The 20,149-nt window shown below is 37.8% G+C and overlaps 1 protein-coding gene across 1 annotated transcript; it reads left to right on the top strand.

The window, feature by feature from the left end:
- Positions 1-729: 729 nt before the first annotated feature.
- Positions 730-15,964, top strand: grapb (GRB2 related adaptor protein b). Its single transcript, XM_051703772.1, has 5 exons — positions 730-1,057; positions 4,550-4,647; positions 6,859-6,978; positions 11,520-11,688; positions 15,780-15,964. The coding sequence occupies exons 1-5, from the start codon at positions 980-982 to the stop codon at positions 15,960-15,962; spliced, it is 648 nt and encodes a 215-aa protein (XP_051559732.1). The 5' UTR covers positions 730-979; the 3' UTR covers positions 15,963-15,964.
- The last annotated feature ends 4,185 nt before the right edge of the window (positions 15,965-20,149 follow it).

Here is a 20,149-nt window from a genome sequence, read left to right as displayed (position 1 = left end):
TGTATGTTTGTGCAGTGGTGATGATGGGGAGCTGGGTGGATGCTGCCACCACCAGCACATGCTCTTAGAGATGTCAACTGTTTTTCAGCTGTCAGACACATATGTAGAACAGAATCTGAAATCATCACACAAATATGACAAAATATTCAGGCTGACTTCAGTGTTTTAAGTTCAACAGCTCTGAAATAAACTCTGCTCTCGAAAAGTCAAGAGGCAGCTAATAAGACAGCGTGTGTGGCCATATGTACTTATATAAAGTCCTGTCATTTGAATCAGCGAGGACTTAACTAACATGCATATATTACATTCATACACATATGCACAGCTGCAGCAAATGCTCCCCTAATAAGGCTGTTGTTGATTCAAACAGAAAACTGCCAGGGGATATCAGACATGTGCACTCTTCCACAAAAAATTTATGATTTATACACAAAAATGCACTTTGTTTATCTCTATTATGTGACCCCCAAAATTATTTTGACATTAAAGCTACACTTTGGACAAACACATATACACACATACACATATGTGTGCATTTCTGAGGCATTGAACAACACAATATATTACATTTGCAAACTATTCACTAATTTCCCTTCCACTTTATTTCTCTCTCTCACTCTCTCTCTCTCTCTCTCTCTCTCATCCCCTTTCACTCCTGCTGTGCACAGCTGTACCACGGCACACATGCACATTCTCTCATATTCCCTGTCAGCATTGCGCTTCCTCAATTTTCCACTCAATGTTTTTGTCGCTCCAGTTTTTTTTACGAGCTGAAGACTAGTCATCATCCCTCTTATTCTGCTCATCACACTCTCTGTTCATCTCCATATCCATGCATACTCTGTAATCATTTTACCCTTCTCATTTCCCTGTCATTTTATTCTATTTGTGCTCATCCTTGTCTTGTTATTTGTGTATCTCCACTCCACTGTTCGTTTACATAGAAACCATTGTTCTTTTCTTTTTTGTTCTTTCTCTAATGGAGGCAGAGGCACTTTACAGTTTCAGAGCGACAGAATGCGATGAGCTCAGTTTCCAGAAGGGTGACATCCTGAAGGTGAGTGTTAGTGTGTGTGTGTGTGTGTGTGTGAGTGAGCATGGATGATGATGATATTTGAAGCTAAGGAGCTTGTTAAAGGGAGTTCTTGTGGGAATTGAGGAGAGATATTTTATGACTCTGTCTTAGGGTTGATTTATGTTTGAGAGTAAATGTCTGCATAGGTACATACCTGTACCTTAAAGTTTAAGAAAATTACTATTTAAAAAATTACTAATTACTAAAAACAAAAACACTATTGAAAAATATCACTGTTATTGTCCAGGAAACAAGATGCATTTCATTTAGCATATGCAGGGCATGTTGTCATACTTGGTATGAAGAAAGTTGTTATAATGGGAACCGGCTCTTTATTGACATTGATTTGAGAACAATACCATTTAATTGGAAAAGATCAATGTCAACAAAGATCAGATTCCCATTATAACAACTATTTCATATATGAAATATATATATATATATATATATATATATATATATATATTACTGTGTGTGTGTAATATACAGTGTGTGTGTGTGTGTGTGTGTATATATATATATATATATATATATATATATATATATATATAACAGTTATTTATTTAAATGACTTTAAATTCATTTAAAAAAGTGGTAACCTGCAATTGTTTGCTTAAAGGAACTGTTCACCCAAAAATGAATATTTTCTCACCATTTACTCACCATCATGCCATCCCAGATGTGTATGACTTTCTTTCTTCTGCTGAACACGGGTGAAGATTTTTAGAAGAATATCACAGCTCTGTAGATCGTCACAATGCAAGCGAATGGGTACCAACATTTGTAAGCTCCAAAAAACACAAAAAGACCGTATAAAAGTAATGATTTAAGTCTTTCTTTCTTTCTTTCTTTCTTTCTTTCTTTCTTTTGTTTTTTTTTTTTACTGTAAATTCTTCTCCCTGCCCAGTAGGTGGCAATATACACAAAGAATGTGAATTGGCAAAAACAAAAGAAGAAGAATGTTAAAGTGAAAGTGGAGATTGATCGTAAAAAAGGACTTAAATATTGACATGTTTCTCACCCATACTTATCATATAGCTTCTGAAGATATGAATTTAACCACTGGAGTCATATGGATTACTTTTATTCTGCCTTTATGTGCTTTTGGAGCTACAAATTTTTGGTATCCATTCACATTGTATGGACGTACAGAGCTGAAATATTCTTCTAAAAATCTTTGTTTGTGTTCAGCAGAAGAAAGGGATGGCATGAGGGCGAGTAAATGATAAGATAATTTTTATTTTTGGGTAAACTATCCCTTTAAGGTCTATTTCTACTTTATCTAACCAATTAAAAATTATTTTGTTGGTGTAACCTAATTTGTCAGGTACATTTTTTCAGATTAAATAACATTTCTGAATTGAACAAAATAATATAATTTAGATGTTACATGATGAAAATTTATTAGGTTACCTCACATTGTTACAGTGTATAAAAACACAAAACAATTCATAATATAACATACAAAGTATCAAACAATTTTCCAACCAAAAGTGCATAAAAATGAAACCCGTGACATTATATAATGTAAATGTGACAACCTGCCCAACCTAATGTTTATGAAAAATTGCCTTTTCCTGAGGACATAGCCCAACATTTCAGTTAAAATCTACCTTTATTATATAGGTGACCCTTGTCTTCATGCATCTGAGTGCAGTAAAATGGATAGTAGAATTCATGAATGAAGTCAAGTCATTTTTATTTGTATAGCCCTTTTCACAACACATATCTTTTCAAAGCAGCTTTATAGGAAATCATGCATTAAAAAAATTAAAATAAAAAATAAACTGTAATATCTATAAAGTCTTAGATTGGTCATTGTGTAGTTTGATTAAATATGATTGTAAAATGTGTATAAAAATTTATATAATTAAATAATTGTATTTTGAACACCAGTGATCAAGCTGAAGGCGACTGTGGCAAGGAACACAAAACTCCATAAGATGTTGGTTAATGGAGAAAAATAAGCTTGGGAGAAACCAGGCTCACTGTGGGGGCCAGTTCCCCTCTGGCTAAACAACATGAATATAATGCCAATATTAGTTATATGTGGGCAGTGCAAGTCCTGGTTTAAAATGAGTAAATTAAGTAAGTGTTAAGGTCCAGTGTTTAAAAAAAAAAAAAAAAAAAAAATAAATATATATATATATATATATATATATATATATATATATATATATATATATATATATATATATATATATATATATATATTAATTTTTTTAAAAAATGTTTTAATGAATTTTAAGATTAATGATTAATGTCTTTGAAGTCCATCCTGGATTAACTGCAGAAGTTCACATAGATGCATTGTCCCTTGTTAGTTGGCTGATGAAGGCTTTTGTTGGCAATTAAATGTTAGTCTATTTATGCCATTTCAAGAGTGTAGTCAATCAAAAGGTGATGCAGGCAGAGATCAATGAGGTGCATCACAGTTCAACCGGCAGGTCATTTCGGTGAGGTTCGGTGTGGTCTAAGTCCAAGGTTCAGGCAGTGGCATATGAAGTATCCGATGTCTTACAGTTGGAGTTGGCATCAGTTCATCCTCTGAAAAAAGACTGAAGTGATGTCTGGCTGGCACTGGCTGTAGTTTGTCATCATCACTCAGCGACATGTAACAGTGGAGTCCGACACCAAGCAGGAATGGAGCTGGATCTGGCTGGCTCTGGTAACCTCGGGATATGAAACAAATAGAATAATATTAGCGTAGATGCCATTCAATTTTATGCAGAGTTATAGAACATGATAGATGTTTCTGGTTACGGCAGACCTAACTAAAGCAGCCTAATTGTGAGTTGATGGATAAACTAGGTGTATCAGTTTATCACTATTGCACTGCAAGCTATCCATGATGAAATCATTCTGCATGGTTGCATAGGTCAACAAATCACTTCCCATAATAATCATTAGATTCTAGTCACCATTGAATGATTATAGGTTCTGAAAGAGATAAAATGTTTACTTGCTAACTTTTCTCTCTCCATGTAAGTGTTATATATCACATTAGTTTAATTAGCTGCAAAAACAAATCCCTGACTTGTACACAGAACACGCCACTGCATTATGCTATAAAGTGCATACATTATAAATATGCATTAACTAAGTCCGTAATGCTATCATAGCCTGTTAGTTATTTGTTTATGCATCATTTGAACAGGAAGTGCGAGTCAGATATTTGCATTGGTTTGCAAACTTGTTTTTGTATTTGATTACAAAATTGGTTGTCTGGGGTCATGCATGCTGTCAGCGTTTTAATTTCTCACTACGTATATGGTTAAATTAGTGTAAGAGATTGGCACAGTTCTGGCAAATGAAATTCAATCTAAATTTTGTAGACTTTTCAGCTTGTTGATGAACAACATGTGCAGATTATCATAAATCTATTCCTAAAAATCATGTATAATGATTTGAAAGGATTTCAAAGAGACTAAGCAGAGAGTGGACATCTGAATGGTGTTCTTTTGTTTATCTCAGGTGACAAACATGGACGATGATCCAAACTGGTACACAGCCGAGTTGATGGGCATGAGGGGCTATGTACCGAAGAACTATATCAATGTAAGACCACACGCGTAAGTATCACATTACAAATGCCAATATAGCTTCACACATGAGCATGCATGTGGCTAAATTTATGAAAAAATACAGTGGGTACAAGTGGAAGAAACCTTTGGAGGAACTAACTCATCTGGAGATGTCTGATGGGAAATGACACTGGTCAGTTACTCAGTAGAATGGGGTGGATGTTAGAGTACTGGAATGGTGATTTCCAGTGTAATCATTTTGCAAACTATTGCGAGGGAATGCAAAACTTATTGCGAGGAAATGCAAACTATTGCAAGGACACCCAAAACTTATTGTGAAGGAACGCAAACTATTGCAAGGGTATACAAAGCTTATTGCAAGGAAAGGCAAATTATTACAAGCACAAGCAAAACTTCTTGCAAGGGAATGCAAACTATTGCGAGGGAACACAAACTATTGTGAGGGAACGCAAACTTATTGAGAGGGAATGCTAACTATTGCGAGGTAAAGCAAAACTTCTTGTGAGGGAACGCAAACTATTGCAAGAGAACGCAAATCTTATTGCAAGGGAATGCAAATTATTGCGATAGCACGCAAAACTTTTTGTGAAGGAATGCAAACTATTGCGAGGGAATGCATAACGTATTGAGAGGAAATGCAAACTATTGAGGGGGAACGCAAAATGTATTGCAAGGGAATGCAAACTATTGAGAGGCCACGGAAAACATATTATGAGGGAACGCAAATGATTACAAGTGCACACAAAACTTCTTGCAAGGGAACACAAACTATTGCGAGTGAATGCAAGACTTATTGTGAGGGAACGCAAAACTTATTGAGAGGAAATGCAAACTATTGCGAGGGAACGCAAAACTTATTATGAGGGAATGCAAAACTTATTGCGAGGGAACGCAAATTATTACAAACGCACGCAAAACTTCTTGCAAGGGAACACAAATTATTGCGAGGGAATGCAAAGCTTATTGCGAGGGAATGGAAAACTTATTGCAAGAGAACGCAAACTGTTGCGAGGTCATGCAAAACTTATTGTGAAGGAACACAAACTATTAAGGGAACGCAAATTATTACAAGCACATGCAAAACTTCTTGGAAGGGAACACAAATTATTGTGAGGGAATCCAAAACTTGTTGCGAGGAAACACAAACTTTTGTGAGGGCATGCAAAGTTTATTGCGAGTGGACGCAAAACTTATTGCAAGGGAACGCAAACTGTTGTGAGGGAATGCAAAACTTATTGCGAGGAAATGCGAACTATTGCGAGGGCACGCAAAATGTATTGCAAGGGAACGCAAACTATTGCGAGGGAACAAAAAACATATTGCGAAAGAACACAAACTATTGCGAGGAAATGCAAATTATTACAAGCACATGCAAAACTTCTTGCAAGGGAACAAACTATTGTGAGGGAATCCAAAACTTATTGCGAGGAAATGCAATCTATTGCAAGAGAACACGATTTTTGCCCTAATATCAACGGTCTTACTAGAAAAAAAGACATTATTATCCAACGTGAATTGTCTTGATAAAAAAATATGATCGTGCCCGGTAACGTGCATGTAAAATGGCTAGAAATAGCATTTTAGCTTAGCATAAAGCTGACAATTTACACAAGGTTTATTTCTATTTCTTCTGCTCCAAACTTACTTCAAACTTACTTCTCTGTCTGCTCGTATGAATGTAACGCATCATAAGAAAGTGTTTCACCGCTGTTCAAATGCACTTTGGATCGCATCATTATATGAAACAATGACAATAAAATGCAAAGTAATCTCTTCAGTAATCAAAATACTTTTTGAATGTAACTGTATTCTAATTACCAATGATTTAAATTGTAACTGTAGTGGAATACAGTTACTTATATTTTGTATTTTAAATACGTAATCCTGTTAAATGTATTCCGTTACTCCCCAACCCTGGTTGCAATTTACGCAGCTTAAGCTGCTTAGTAATGGCAGAACTTTTTCCACACAAGGAATATACTGTACAGTAGGTGATGGATCATTTGCTCGACCATTGGTGTGAGTTTGGGATGTGACTATCTGTTTGTACAACCAAAGATAAACGGAGGAGGTTTCAGCTTTAATGTTGTCAACAAATTGTTAAATATTTGTTAAATAATAAATATAAGGAACCAATTCCTTTGCACTCAGTGACAAAAAGTGTGCAGCAGAAGTCCCCTTTCAATTCATGAATATACATTATGATGCTGAACTGAAGGATGAGTTTATATTTTGCAGGTGGTTTGTGGGCGGAATATCACGACAGGAGGCAGAAAACCGCCTGAGGCCACTGGAGTGTGGAGCGTTTCTCATCAGGGAGAGTGAGAGTACTCCAGGAGAATTCTCTGTGTCTGTCAGGTCAGATACACTCCTTAAAAAATTAAACCTACCTTCAGTAGAATATCAACCTCATTCATAGACTTTGATGACATATTTCCACCTTAAAGGGATAGTTCAGCCAAAATATTCTGTCATAATTTACTCACCCTCTTGTTGTTTCAAACCCATATGACTTTTTTCTTTTTCTGTGGAACACAAAAGGCAGAATAATACACTCAGTCACCATTCACTTTCATTGCATGTTTTGTTCACACAATGAAAGTACCGGTAAATGGTGACTGAGACTAATGCCTCCTGCCTAACATCTCCTTTTGTGTTCCATGGAAGAAAGCCATACATGAGGGTGAATAAATGATGACTGAATATTTATTTTTGAAGACCATACAGGAGACCACCAACACTTGCACTTCATATACTGTGTTAATTATAAAGGCTTGTTATTGTACTCTTCTGCAAATGTCGTCAGTGACTTGAGTGTATTTGCATTTGTGTGTGTGTGTTCTTGATACCCTATCTGGCTCTTCATTAACACACTCTAATTAGAGTGGATAGTAGTGTGTTGCTGTGATGTAATCCTTTTGCTCCCAGCACTTTGGAACCTATTTAAACAATTCACTAACTTTACAAGTAAAATTTAAAAATTGAGTAACACCTTCTATGAAGCATCTCACTATATAATGCATTATAAAGGTGTTTTGTTGTATGTTCTTGTGAAATAATTTAACCACTCCCATAATATTTGTACATTTTCTGAAGAAAATTTGAGGAGTGCTTGCCTGTGCAAAACTGGCCACCTCAATGTTTTGGGTGGCTGCCAGGGCTTTGCTCTATGGTTGCTATGGAGTTTTGAGTGGGTGCTAGGGTATTGTTAGGTTGTTGCTAGACTGTTCTAGGTGGTTGGCCCAGTTTAGTCCACCTTACTTTACTTTATGACATTTTGGTCCCTAAATACGGCTCGGGACACTACTTCAATGCAAGTCTATGGATTTTAGTTTGCCCATTTTATTGTCCTCTAGGTGAAAGTCTGGTTACGTACAAAGTTATCTCTCATTTACAAGTTGAGATATTGTTCATGTCTAGAGCACAAATGGTTACGGGACCCAAGTAATAGTAATACAGCGTAACAGTGCCCGCTGTATTCTGTTGTCTTGGTTCCAGAAGTATTTTTCCCATTAATTTTTTCCATAGGGATTTCATAAAATCCCCCATAAAAGAGTTCTGAGCCATAAATAAAACCAATCAGTACCAAGGTGAATCACAACCTTACAAACTTTGATTTGAAAAAAAAAAAAAGTATTTGAAAATCGGACAAAAAGACAAAGGTACAAGATTGTGTGTCCTTTCATTGGGGAATGAACTACTGTACAATCCCATGAAGCATTGCGAATTACGTAATTTAATTAAGAACGACAAATCTCAGTTGCTTCCAAGACAATCAGCACATGGCTTGCTATGCGCATTACCGCAGAGACTTAGCATGTACGTTTAGGCTCATGCTATTAACTGTGGCATCCAAGCAAATCTCTCCATGTGCCTCATTGAGAGCAAGAACCACTGTATAGCGAGTAGCAAATGGGCTTATGGGTTGCTTAGGAAGCCTGGCTGGAGTCACTCAATTCACCCTGGATTTGAACTCATGACTCCACGTGTGGTAGTCAGTGTCTTTGCCTGCTAAGCTATCCAGGCCCCCTTGCCATGATTTTCTGATTAGTGGAATTTCCCTCTCAGGATCATGGGTATTGTAGTACTTCAACAGGAATTCCGCTATTAAAGATGATTAAAAAATAAATGAAGTTGAAATTACGTGGACGAATGGCTTCATCAGAAACGTATATCATCTGTTAAAAACCTCTGAGTTCACAGTAGGTCTGCTTTTTAAAGGTTTAAAAGTTATTAGTTATATAATAACTCATAAAACATAGTTTTAAAACATAGTTTTTCTATGGAAAAATGAATGGGATTTTTACTGCCAAGAACCAGACTAACTAACTTTTGTCTTTCACTCCCTTGCACACTCTCTCTTTCTTTTTTTATTTCTTCCTCCCTTTCTACCATACTCACACATACGTAAACACACAGACAAACATCTGTGCTAGCCTCAGGTACTAGTGCATGTTAATAGGCACTATGCTAAATGCTAATAGTATATGACAGGATTGGTTTCATTGTGCTGTAATTGTGCTGCATACTCTCTGTCCTTTGATTTCTCTTTCTTTCTGGCACAGTCTCTCTCTGTCTGTCTCGGTAGAATTTTACGTTTTAGGTCAGGTCTTCCGAGGTGCAAAGCAAAGTGATCTAAAAATAATCCTTGTCCATCCTACCAGTGTAAAACAACTGTCTTTTTGAATTGAATTTTACTATGAGCTATGAATAAAAAGAAGAGGTATTAATCAAATATGCCCATTGAGATTAATGTACAAACAATGCATAGTGTCATACTGTACTCTTGTTCACCCAGTCATGACCCAAAGCTGTATTCTGTTTTATAAATATTTCAGAATAAAGATATCCAAGGAAGAAATGCATTTTTGTTTTTATGTGACATATTTTGTCATATATAGGTTATTTGAACCTATAGAGAGTGACAAAAAGGACCATTAATCATTTGATCATTTTCATTTCAGACTATAAAGCTTAAAGGTATAGTCAATGTACTTTCATCACTCACCCTCATGCCATCCTAGATATATATGACTTTCTTTTTTCTGCATAACACAAATGAAGATTTTTAGAAGAATATTTCAGCTGTAGTGGTCGTCATGCAAGTGAATGGTGGCCAGAACTTTGAAGCTCATAAAGGACATAAAGGCTGCATAAAAGTAATCCATATGACTCCAGTGGTTAAATCCATGTCTTCAGAAGTGATATGATAAGTGTGGGTGAGAAACAGATCAATATTTAAGTCCTTTTTTAAAAAAATCATAAATCTTCTTTTGTTTTTTGCAATTTGCATTGTTCATGCATATTGCCACCTACTGGGCAGGGTGGAGTATTTATAGTAAAAAAAAGAACCTAAATATTGATCTGTTTCTCAACCACAACTATCAAATCGCTTCTGAAGATATGAAATTAACCACTGGAACTGTATGGATTACTTTTATGTTTCCTTTATGTGCATGTTGGAGCTTTAACATTTTGGTACCCATTCTTGCATTGTGAGTTTTACAGAGCTGAGATATTCTTCTAAAAATATTTGTTTGTGTTCTGCAGAGGAAAGAAAGACATACACATCTGGGATGGCATGAGGGTGAGTAAATGATGAAATGAGAACTTTCATTTTTGGGTGAACTATCCCTTTAATTTAAATACAGACAACATAATACTGTACAATGAATAATGTGAGAGTGTTTGTATCTGAGCATGTGAATTGTTAATCTATGTCCGGTTTATGTCATATCTAATAAATGTGATAACTGACTCAGTCGCTGTTCCTAATTGTGCCCTTTGTTGTGTGATTATCTGCATTATAACTCTCTCTCTCTCTCACACACACACACACACACACACACACACACACACACACACGTTGGTGCGGCTGTTCTAATGTGGACTCTCTGTAGACATAATGATTTTTATACTGTACAAACTATAGATTCTGTCCCCTAACCCTAACCCTACCCCTAAACCTAATCCTCACAAAAAACTTTCTACATTTTGACATTTTCAAAAAACAAAAAAAATGTTTTAGTATGATTTTTTAAGCAATTTGAATTATGGGGACACTAGAAATGTCCTCATAAACCACATTTATAGAATAATACCCTTGTAATTACCAGTTTGTAACCTAATTTTTTTTTCCTGTAAACCACCCCCTCAACCCCCCCCCCCCACATACACACACTCACACTCACACAGGTCCACATCCCTAAGGCTGTTCCTTATTCGTCACCTTTTCTGCCTGAACAAGCAGTGTGTGTTAGAGCAGCCCACATAGGTTAAGTGCAGGTGTGGCAGGGTGTCACTGCGTGATTAAAGCAATATGCCGCAGGCGTAGGGTGTGCATTTCTTGGTAACACAGAAACAATTAATAGCATTTTTTTTTCAGTGTTTTTTTATCAAACCTTCAGTTAAAAAAAAAACGATTACAATAAATATTTACCATTCTATTCTAAAAAGTCAAATTTCTGATTACAATTTGCTAAAAAATACCTAAAAACATAAAAAAGTTTACATTTACATAACATACATTTACAGTGACACTCACATCAATTTTGACTGCATTGCCTTTTAATTAACATTAATTTACAGTTTAATATACTGTTATAAATGTTTGTTCTAAGAGGAATATATCTTTGCAGGAAAATGTTTAGTTCTCAAGCACAAACTTGTTTAAACCATAATTTGATTAAAGTTATTAAGATTGCACATTAAGTGACTCTAGAACTTGCTAAGAGCTGAAATGTCGAACTGTGATTTATTGGGCCAAACCTTTGATCACTGTTATACAAACCATATTAACGTTCTTATCTTCCAGATATAATCAACTGGTAAGTTGAGACAAGATCTGTTTCCTTATCTTTGTAGTAAACAACTCTCAAACTTTCTTTCTTTCTCACTAGTTATGGGGACCATGTGCAACACTTTAAGGTTTTGAAAGACGGGCTAGGACAGTACTTTGTATGGGATGAAGTCTTTAGCTCCCTCAACCAACTGGTGGATTTCTACAGAATCAACAGCATTGCCAAAGAGAGGACCGTTTTTCTACAAGAGCCTGAGGGTTCACTAGCTGTAAGAATAGTTGCAAATATGTAACCACACGATAACCATTATTACGCCAAGTAGAACGCATTTCAGGATCAACATCTTGGTGGTTTAGAGCAACATTCCCATGAAACAATCAGATTTTAGGGTCAGGATTAGAAGTAGGCCTAGGTTTGGGATGGGATTTGAACAACATTCTCATCGAATTATGTCTCTGTGATTATAGTGTAAGTTACTGGTTAGGGTTAAGGTTAGAACTACGTGTGTTTTAACAACGTAGTATTCAAAGGTATTCGTATAATGAATAGACACTGAAACGTACAATATCAATGTATTAGCAGCATCTAAAATTTAAACCCTTTTACATATGAACGACTTTAGAGACAAATCATTCAAAGTTTGTACATGGTAGGAATGTGTGCGAAGCTGAATATCTTATTCGGAAAGGCACGAATAATGACTTCAAAATGAATAACGAATTCTACCGAATAATAGAAAAAATGTTAGTGAGACCGATGATCCAGTATATTGTGTGTGACTCCAAAAAAAATTAAAAATAAATAAATAAATACAATTGTTAAACATTTTGAGCGAGATATATGAGAATATGTATCTCACTCGCTCCTCAAGCAGGCCAGCAGGCAGTGTGTAAGGTGAGGGAGGGGTGAAGTGATTTCTTTCTAAAACAAAGTGAATGCTAGTCACCTGTAGAGAACAAGCACTTACCGCAGGGCTGTGTAGGGCTGGAATATAATCGCAATGATTTCGCTGGTGATATAAAATTAATCAATATTGTGAATATCAACAATGATTGATTTTAATGCAGTTTCATTTCCATTTTTCGAAACGCTCTCCATCCACACTGCTGTTTTCAAGCGTTTTCCAAAAGTTGCTCGTCCACACTGAATCTTATAAAAGCTCTTAAATCCTCTTACTGTGCATGTGAAAAATCCCCTTTCCATGTATGTTTGGAAACACAATTGTCTGCATGTTGCGTCACTGAACAGCAATTTCGAGTAAACTTTCCATTGCCTTTGATGGCATGCAATGTAAAGATTATACACTATACAAGTGGACCACAGGTACAACAACGCCGCTACAACATGGGCAGCCATCTTGATTGTTTTGGGTTGAACTGATCACATGTCTGTGTCACATGACAACACATACATCATCATTTTCATATTTCTGTTTTCCCTGTCCACACTATAAGGCAAAGACGCGTTTTCAAATGTATCCACTTGTGAGACTGCTTTCGAAAAGCTCTGTTTGTCTCAGTGAGGACGGAAGGTCAAAAGTAGAGAAAACGAAAACATATTCATTTGGACGTGGCCTCAGAGTGAACGACATAATATACATGCAAAAAATAAGTAAATAATAATAATTAGGGCTGTCAATCGATTAAATTTTATTATTGAATTAATGACATGGAATGCCGATTAATTAATCGAATTAATCGCATACATAAATATTTGCTGAGAAAGCCCCTCAAATATCAATAATTCAGTTTATAATGATTAAATAATTCTAAATAGTTATATTTAAATAATGAATACATTAATTATATTATTATAAATTATTAATAAATAAAATATGTATATTATAAAAATAATAATACAGATAATTAAAATGCATTACATTATTTTGGCACACAAGAGAAGCATTAAAAAAGACAATACAAAAAGTGACTTTAGAATGCAATGTACTGTATTGTTTGTTCCCATTTTATTGAACATAAGCCTATCACTGGCCTACAGTTCACAGCAATCAATTTTGCAATTGAATTCATCAATTAGTCCAAGATTTATTATAAAGGCTTGTCTAAGGATGCATCAATGTACACCTGTGCAAAGTGACCAGCATCAGACGGACGCTTTTGGAATGTCTCGGTTGCATCATAAACATACAGTTTTTAGGTCGCTGTCAAGTTAAATTAAGTTTGCAACTTTGGAAAACGCGTCTTGAGATCCCTGCATTCGGATTTGTGCTCCATCGAGTTGTGTTTATACGCAAGAACGTGTTCTCATCTTGTGTTGTCTGCTCTCGGTAAGTGTGGTTTGTTTTCTGTCTGTATGAGCTGCGCGTTGCCTGTGCAGTGAGTTTCGCTTACTGCCCCTGGAGAAAACAGGTGGTATGCGATGCTTGAATTGCTCATATGGAAAAAATATTCAATATTACATTCCGTGGACATGATTAATTGCATTAATTTTTTTAACGCATTATTTTTTAATATAATTAATCACACTGAATTAACCTGTTAAATCGACAGCCCTAATGATAATATTAATAATCAATATTAATAATAAAAGAAGAAATAATGTTATGAATTGCACAAGGCCTATTTGGTTTATGGAAACACTAAATAGAATAAAGTTACATTTAAAAATAGGCTTTTCATTTAGTTGTGATGCACTTCCGGTTTAAGCTCCGCCCACATCGGGCTACACCTGGATACAGATCATTTTGCCTTTGGAACAGAAACAGATACAGATAATGACTTTGCTGCACACCGTAGGTTGTTTTTATTGTATTTATAGCAAATTAGATTGAATTTGATTAATAGCATCACATTTATATAACACAGGAAACACATTTACCTAATTTGACAACATCCCACAAATCAGTAAATGAGTGACACATAAGTTTATGTTACTTCAACAGAGTTTCACTTATATACTGTACGTGTTGAGCTTTGATGATAATTAAATTCAGCTGTACAAAGTGTGAACATCTTTACTTTTACTCATCCCATCTGGATTTCATTTATACTGTAAGTAAATGTGCCATTAAAAAGATCTTTCTTGGACAGATTTTCTCCATTTATTGAAAAATGACAGTCCTGCTATGGTGTGATGACTGAATATTGAACTCTGCCTCAATATCCTTGCAGAGGTTCCAGCGATTAAGTTCCGACCTGTCTGCTGAGGATTCATAATTATTTGTAAATCTCTAAAGTTTTAGCTGCATAAAGTTTGCAGTTTACATGCTGTCAGTATGTTGATATGGTAGGTTTCAGTGTCCATCCAAACCTGCTAAATCTCTGTATACCCTTTATCAGGGTTGGGAGGGTTATTTTTGGAATGTATTCCACTACAGATTACAGAATACATGCTGTAAAATGTAATTTGTAACATATTCTGTTAGATTACTCAAGGTCAGTAATGTATTCTAAATACTTTGGATTACTTCTTCAGCACTGGTAGATTTTTTCACTTGTTTTGACTATAAAAACTCTGCCAGTACAGTAAGACAAAATACACATGTTAAAAATACATTCTCTGAAAAACCGAAATATCTTATGAAGTGTTATTTCTAAAACAAGATCAATCAAACTGATCTTGTTTTAAGGATTTTTAGGTATTTTTACAGGAAAACAATACAAAAATTATCAAGAATATGATTTTTGCCCTAATATCAAAGGTCTTACTAGAAAAAAGAAATTATGATCTAACGTGAATTTTCTTGATAAAAAAATATGATTGTGCCTGGTAACGTGCATGTAAAATGGCTAGAAATAGCATTTTAGCTTAGAGTAAAGCTGACAATTTACACAAGGTTTATTTCTATTTCTTCTGCTCCAAACTTACTTCAAACTTACTTCTCTGTCTGCTCGTATGAATGTAACACATCATAAGAAAGTGTTTCACCGCTGTTCAAATGCACTTTGGATCGCATCATTATATGAAACAAATGACAATAAAATGCAAAGTAATCTCTTCAGTAATCAAAATACTTTTTGAATGTAACTGTATTCTAATTACCAATGATTTAAATTGTAACTGTAGTGGAATACAGTTACTTATATTTTGTATTTTAAATACGTAATCCCGTTACATGTATTCCGTTACTCCCCAACACTGCCCTTTATGCACAACAGTGTTGGGGGGTAACTAACTTAAAGTAGCGACGCTAGTACTAACTATGGAATAATCCAGGTGTAATACAAATTAAGCTTAATCGACATTATTTGTGGCATACTGCTGTTTACCACAAAAATGCATTCCTTATCTTAAAAAAAACAAAAAACAATAGATGTTGATCATGAAATGTTTTGGCACACTTTTGGCATGGAGAATTAAAGTTCTCGTCTTTAACCAGTGTGTGTATTTCTGTTCCAGAGGCCACGTCATGCTCATGCCCTCTTTGACTTCACACCTCACCATGTGACTCATCTGCGTTTCCTGCGCGGTGATGTTATCGACCTGCTTGACTGTTCAGATGCTCAGTGTTGGAGGGGGCGGTGTCGTGGCAGAGTGGGCGTGTTCCCACCAGATTATGTGCAGCCCATTTATCATCTGTAAATTACTACTTTCAAACTCACTTAATATGTTAATTCATTCCTAATAATTATTCAGTATGTTCTCATATTAAATCATACTAAGCTTTATATGTCATGTCTTGACTAAGGTATGGAGTGTCAGGCTTGACTCAGGTGATCAAAAATGGAATTTAGCCTTATGGGCCAAGTCATCATCTTATTGTTACTAATTGTCAGCAGTGTGAGTGAAAGTATTTTGACACTTCATTAGAAAAAGTGATAAAGTAACAAAAGAAAAGTAGCTGACCATAGAAGCTATTTTTGGGCAATGCAAAATCTTTTTACTATCTAACTATCAGATGGTATTTTTATTTATTTATTTTGCGATTCAGCAAATCTGGCACAAAAACAACCAGGATCTTTATTAGGCTACGTCCACATTAATCGTTTTTGAAACGCTCTCTGTCCACACTGCCGTTTTCAAGCATTTTCTAAAGGTTTCTTGTCCACACTGAAATGTATGAAAATGCTTAAATCCCTTTACTGTGCATGCGAAAAATCGCCATTTCATCGTCGGACAGCAATTCCGAGTAAACCTCTTGTCGCCTTTGAAAGAATGCAATGTGAAGGTTGTACAAAATAACATTTATCTTTAGCAGTGCTATCAAAGTGGTTAGCAGGCACAACATCGCCACTACAACATGGGCCGCCATCTTGATAGTTTTCGGTTGAATGGATCACATGACTGCGTCACATAACGAATAGAGATAATTGAATAAGTCATCGTTTTCGATTATCTCTGTTTTCCCTGTCCACACTACAACGTGAAGACAGCATTCTCAAATTGATCAACTTGGGAGGCTGTTTTTAAAAAGCTCTGCTTTCACTGTCAAAAACACCATCTCAGTGTTGACGGAAGGTCAAAACGTAGAGAAAAAGATACATTTTCAAACGAAAACATGGGCACTGCACATTTTTATGTTTCCATTTGTATTTTTATTTTAAAACCACCATCTTGTTACACCCTGCTGCAATGCTTAACAAAATGTGAAAATTCATATTACTGTATATTTGGCAAATGTTTCAGTTGATGGACCCAATTTGTATTAGGTGTCTTTAACTACTGTGTACCTAAAGGATTAGTTCACCCAAAAATCCCTAATTTGGAATGCCCAATTCCCAATGCGCTTTTAAGTCCTCATGGTCGCATAGTGATTTGCCTCAATCCGGGTAGCGGAGGACGAATCCCAGCTGCCTCTGCATCTGAGACCGTCAACCCACGCATCTTATCACATGGCTTGTTGAGTGCATCGCCACGGAGACATAGCGCATGTGGAGGCTTCACGCCATCCACTGCGGCATCCACGCTCAACTCACCACTCGCCCAACCGAGAACGAACCACATTATTGTGACTATGAATAGGTTACCTCATGTGACTCTACCCTCCCTAGCAACCGGACCAATTTGTTTGCTTAGGAGACCTGGCTGGAGTCACTCAGCACACCCTGGGATTCGAACTATTTGAATAGCAAACTAGCAATCGCCAGCATCTTTACCACTGAGCTACCCAGGCCCCCAAATTCAGACATTGTTTACTCACCCCTGTGTGTAACGATGAGACAGGGAGAACAAACAGACCCAAGAGCAGAGGAAATGTTTGTAGAATTTATTAATAACTAAAAGCAGTCACTGTGGATGTCGAGGATCCCGGCACTGGCTGCAGCAGTGGGAAGAGGCGACAGGGAAGCAAGCGCGCCGAGGCCGCGCTCGGGAACAATCCTTGAAGAGTGTGTTTGTAGGATGAGTGTGTGCGTTGTGGAAGTCAGGAACAGATTCGTAGAATCCTCCATTGAAGCTAGTGAGGTGCAGAACAGCACCCAGCTGAGGAGGGCGATACTAATCCCGACATGCGGGTAGAGACGAGGTATCCTCTGTGGAAGACCAGCTGACACACAGCAATACTGGAAGGCAACCACACACCTGACACGCGGGCAACCAACAGATACACGAGACAGGACCAACTAGACAGAGAGAGCGAGGTTAGTACTCAACATCAAACAACAATCTAGCAAAGCGACTGAAAACACGATGGGCTTAAGAAGGGCATGAATTAGAGGAGAACAGGTGTTGCTCGGCATGCTAATCAGTGGCATGATCAGCTTTCCCCGGGAACAATCAATGTTCCCATGGAAACGGCAATCATGCATGCCGGCTGTGCCTGCGAGACATGGGGGAGAGAAAATGACAAAACAATCAAAACAAATCGGTGAACTCACTGGAGACGTAACAGTACCCCCCCCTTCTGCCTGCACACGTAAGCTGGGGTCTTAGCCCAGTGCCGGTCAGCCGACCTCTTAACATGAGCGCCAGTACATATGAGGGCTTCTCTGGCATCCAAAAGGCATAACCAAGTATTCAAAGTGCTCCCTATGGGTGTTAAAAGCCATCTTCCACTCATCCCCCTTCCTAATCTGGACAAGGAGATAAGCGTTGCGTAAGTCTAACTTCATAAAGACGGACACTCCCCTCAAGAGTTCGGAGGCAGAGGATATCAATGGCAAAGGATAGCAATTTTTCATCATGATGTCATTCAGCCCCCAATAATCTATACAAGGTCTAAGCAAGCCATTCTTCTTCTCCACGAAGAAGAACCCCACCCCTGCCGGCGATGAGAAAGGGCGGATGAGACCGACTATCAGAGAATCATTGATATACCTGTTCATGACCTCCCTCTTGGGAGCTGAGAGCGAATACAGCCATCCCCGAGATGGCGAGGTGCCAGGAAGCAGTTCAATCACACAGTCGTACGGGCGATAAGGAGGAAGGGTCACGGCACGGGATCGGCTGAACACCGTCCTCAAGTCATGGTATGTCAACGGTACTCTGGATAAGTCCGCCGGTTCATCCTGCAAAGAAACACAAGACTGGACAGGGGAAACAGCAGAGTTATGACAGTGCGACAAACAATAAGGACTCCAAGCAAGAACAGTGTTGGTTGACCAGTCTGTGTGAGTTGTACGTTACCAACCAAGGACACTCCAACACTACTGGTGCCGATGGAGACTGGAGATGAAGGCAGAAATCGTGTGACAGGCAGATCCATACTGCAGTCGGGCCAGTAGAAGTGTCCAAAGTCCAGGGGTTTTGTCCAGAAGTGTAGCGCTCGCCAGTAACCCCTCTCCTACCGAAGAGCGATGTGTTTTAACCGGAAAGGAAGCAGAGAGATGATCAGGGCAAGCACAATAAAAACATAGTCCATTAACGAGATGTTGCTGTTTTGCCCTACGTGAGATTTAGGTTCTAGCGATGTGCATAGGCTCAGTGTCGGGCCGTGATACCGGTGAATTTGCTGAAAAAGCAGAACGAGTGGGAGGATCAGCCGCCAGGATGGGTGGAAAGCAGCGTCAACAGTGGCTGATAGCCAAATCCACCAAGTCATCGAAACGTGGAGGCAACTCCAAACAATAAATCTCGTCCAGAATGTCGTCGGAAAGGCCATGCAGAAATCGATCCAACATAGCGTGGTCATTCCACTCACAAGAAGCAGCTAGGGTGCGAAATTAAATAATCGGAGACTCGTCGATCTCCTTGAGACAGTCCAGATAAGACCCTCGCAGCCTCCCGACCATGAGCCGAGCAATCAAACACTCATCGGAGCTCTGTGGAAAAAACATGACAGAAAGCACAGCAGGGAGGTCTGTTGTCCCATATGGCAGTGTCCCATTCACCAGCCCTTCTGGTGAGGAGCGTAATAATGCAGGCCACCTTCATTGTATCCAAAGTGAAAGTGGAGGGCTGCAACGTGAAAAACAGGGAACATTGTGAGAGGAATACGCTGCAGGATTCAGCCTCAACTGAATATGGGACTGGAGGGGGAATGCGGGCTTCAAAGCATCCAGGGGCCAGTGGAATCCCTGGAGCCAGTATGGAAGCCTCCTGAGGGGACCCAGCATCAGGAGATAGGCGGAGCTGCTGCACTACGTAGGTGACCTCAACGAGCTGCTAAGCCATCATCTCCAGGGCCCGGTTCGAAGCAGAAATCTGGTCCTGTTGATGTCCCAGAAGGGCTCCCTGCTGAGACAGGGCGAAGCGAAGGCAAGATTCCTCTGCTGGGTCCATACTAGCTAGATTGTCTGTAATGATGCGATAGGGAGAACAAACAGACCCAAAAGTAGAGGAAATGTTTATGGAATGATGCTCGGGAACAATCCTTTAAGAGTGTGTTTGTA

The sequence above is a fragment of the Myxocyprinus asiaticus genome, chromosome 7, assembly GCF_019703515.2.
Source record: "Myxocyprinus asiaticus isolate MX2 ecotype Aquarium Trade chromosome 7, UBuf_Myxa_2, whole genome shotgun sequence".
In the NCBI taxonomy this organism is placed as follows: Eukaryota; Metazoa; Chordata; class Actinopteri; order Cypriniformes; family Catostomidae; genus Myxocyprinus; species Myxocyprinus asiaticus.
Note: the sequence above shows the minus strand (reverse complement) of the source record. Positions and strands in the feature narration are given on the sequence as shown.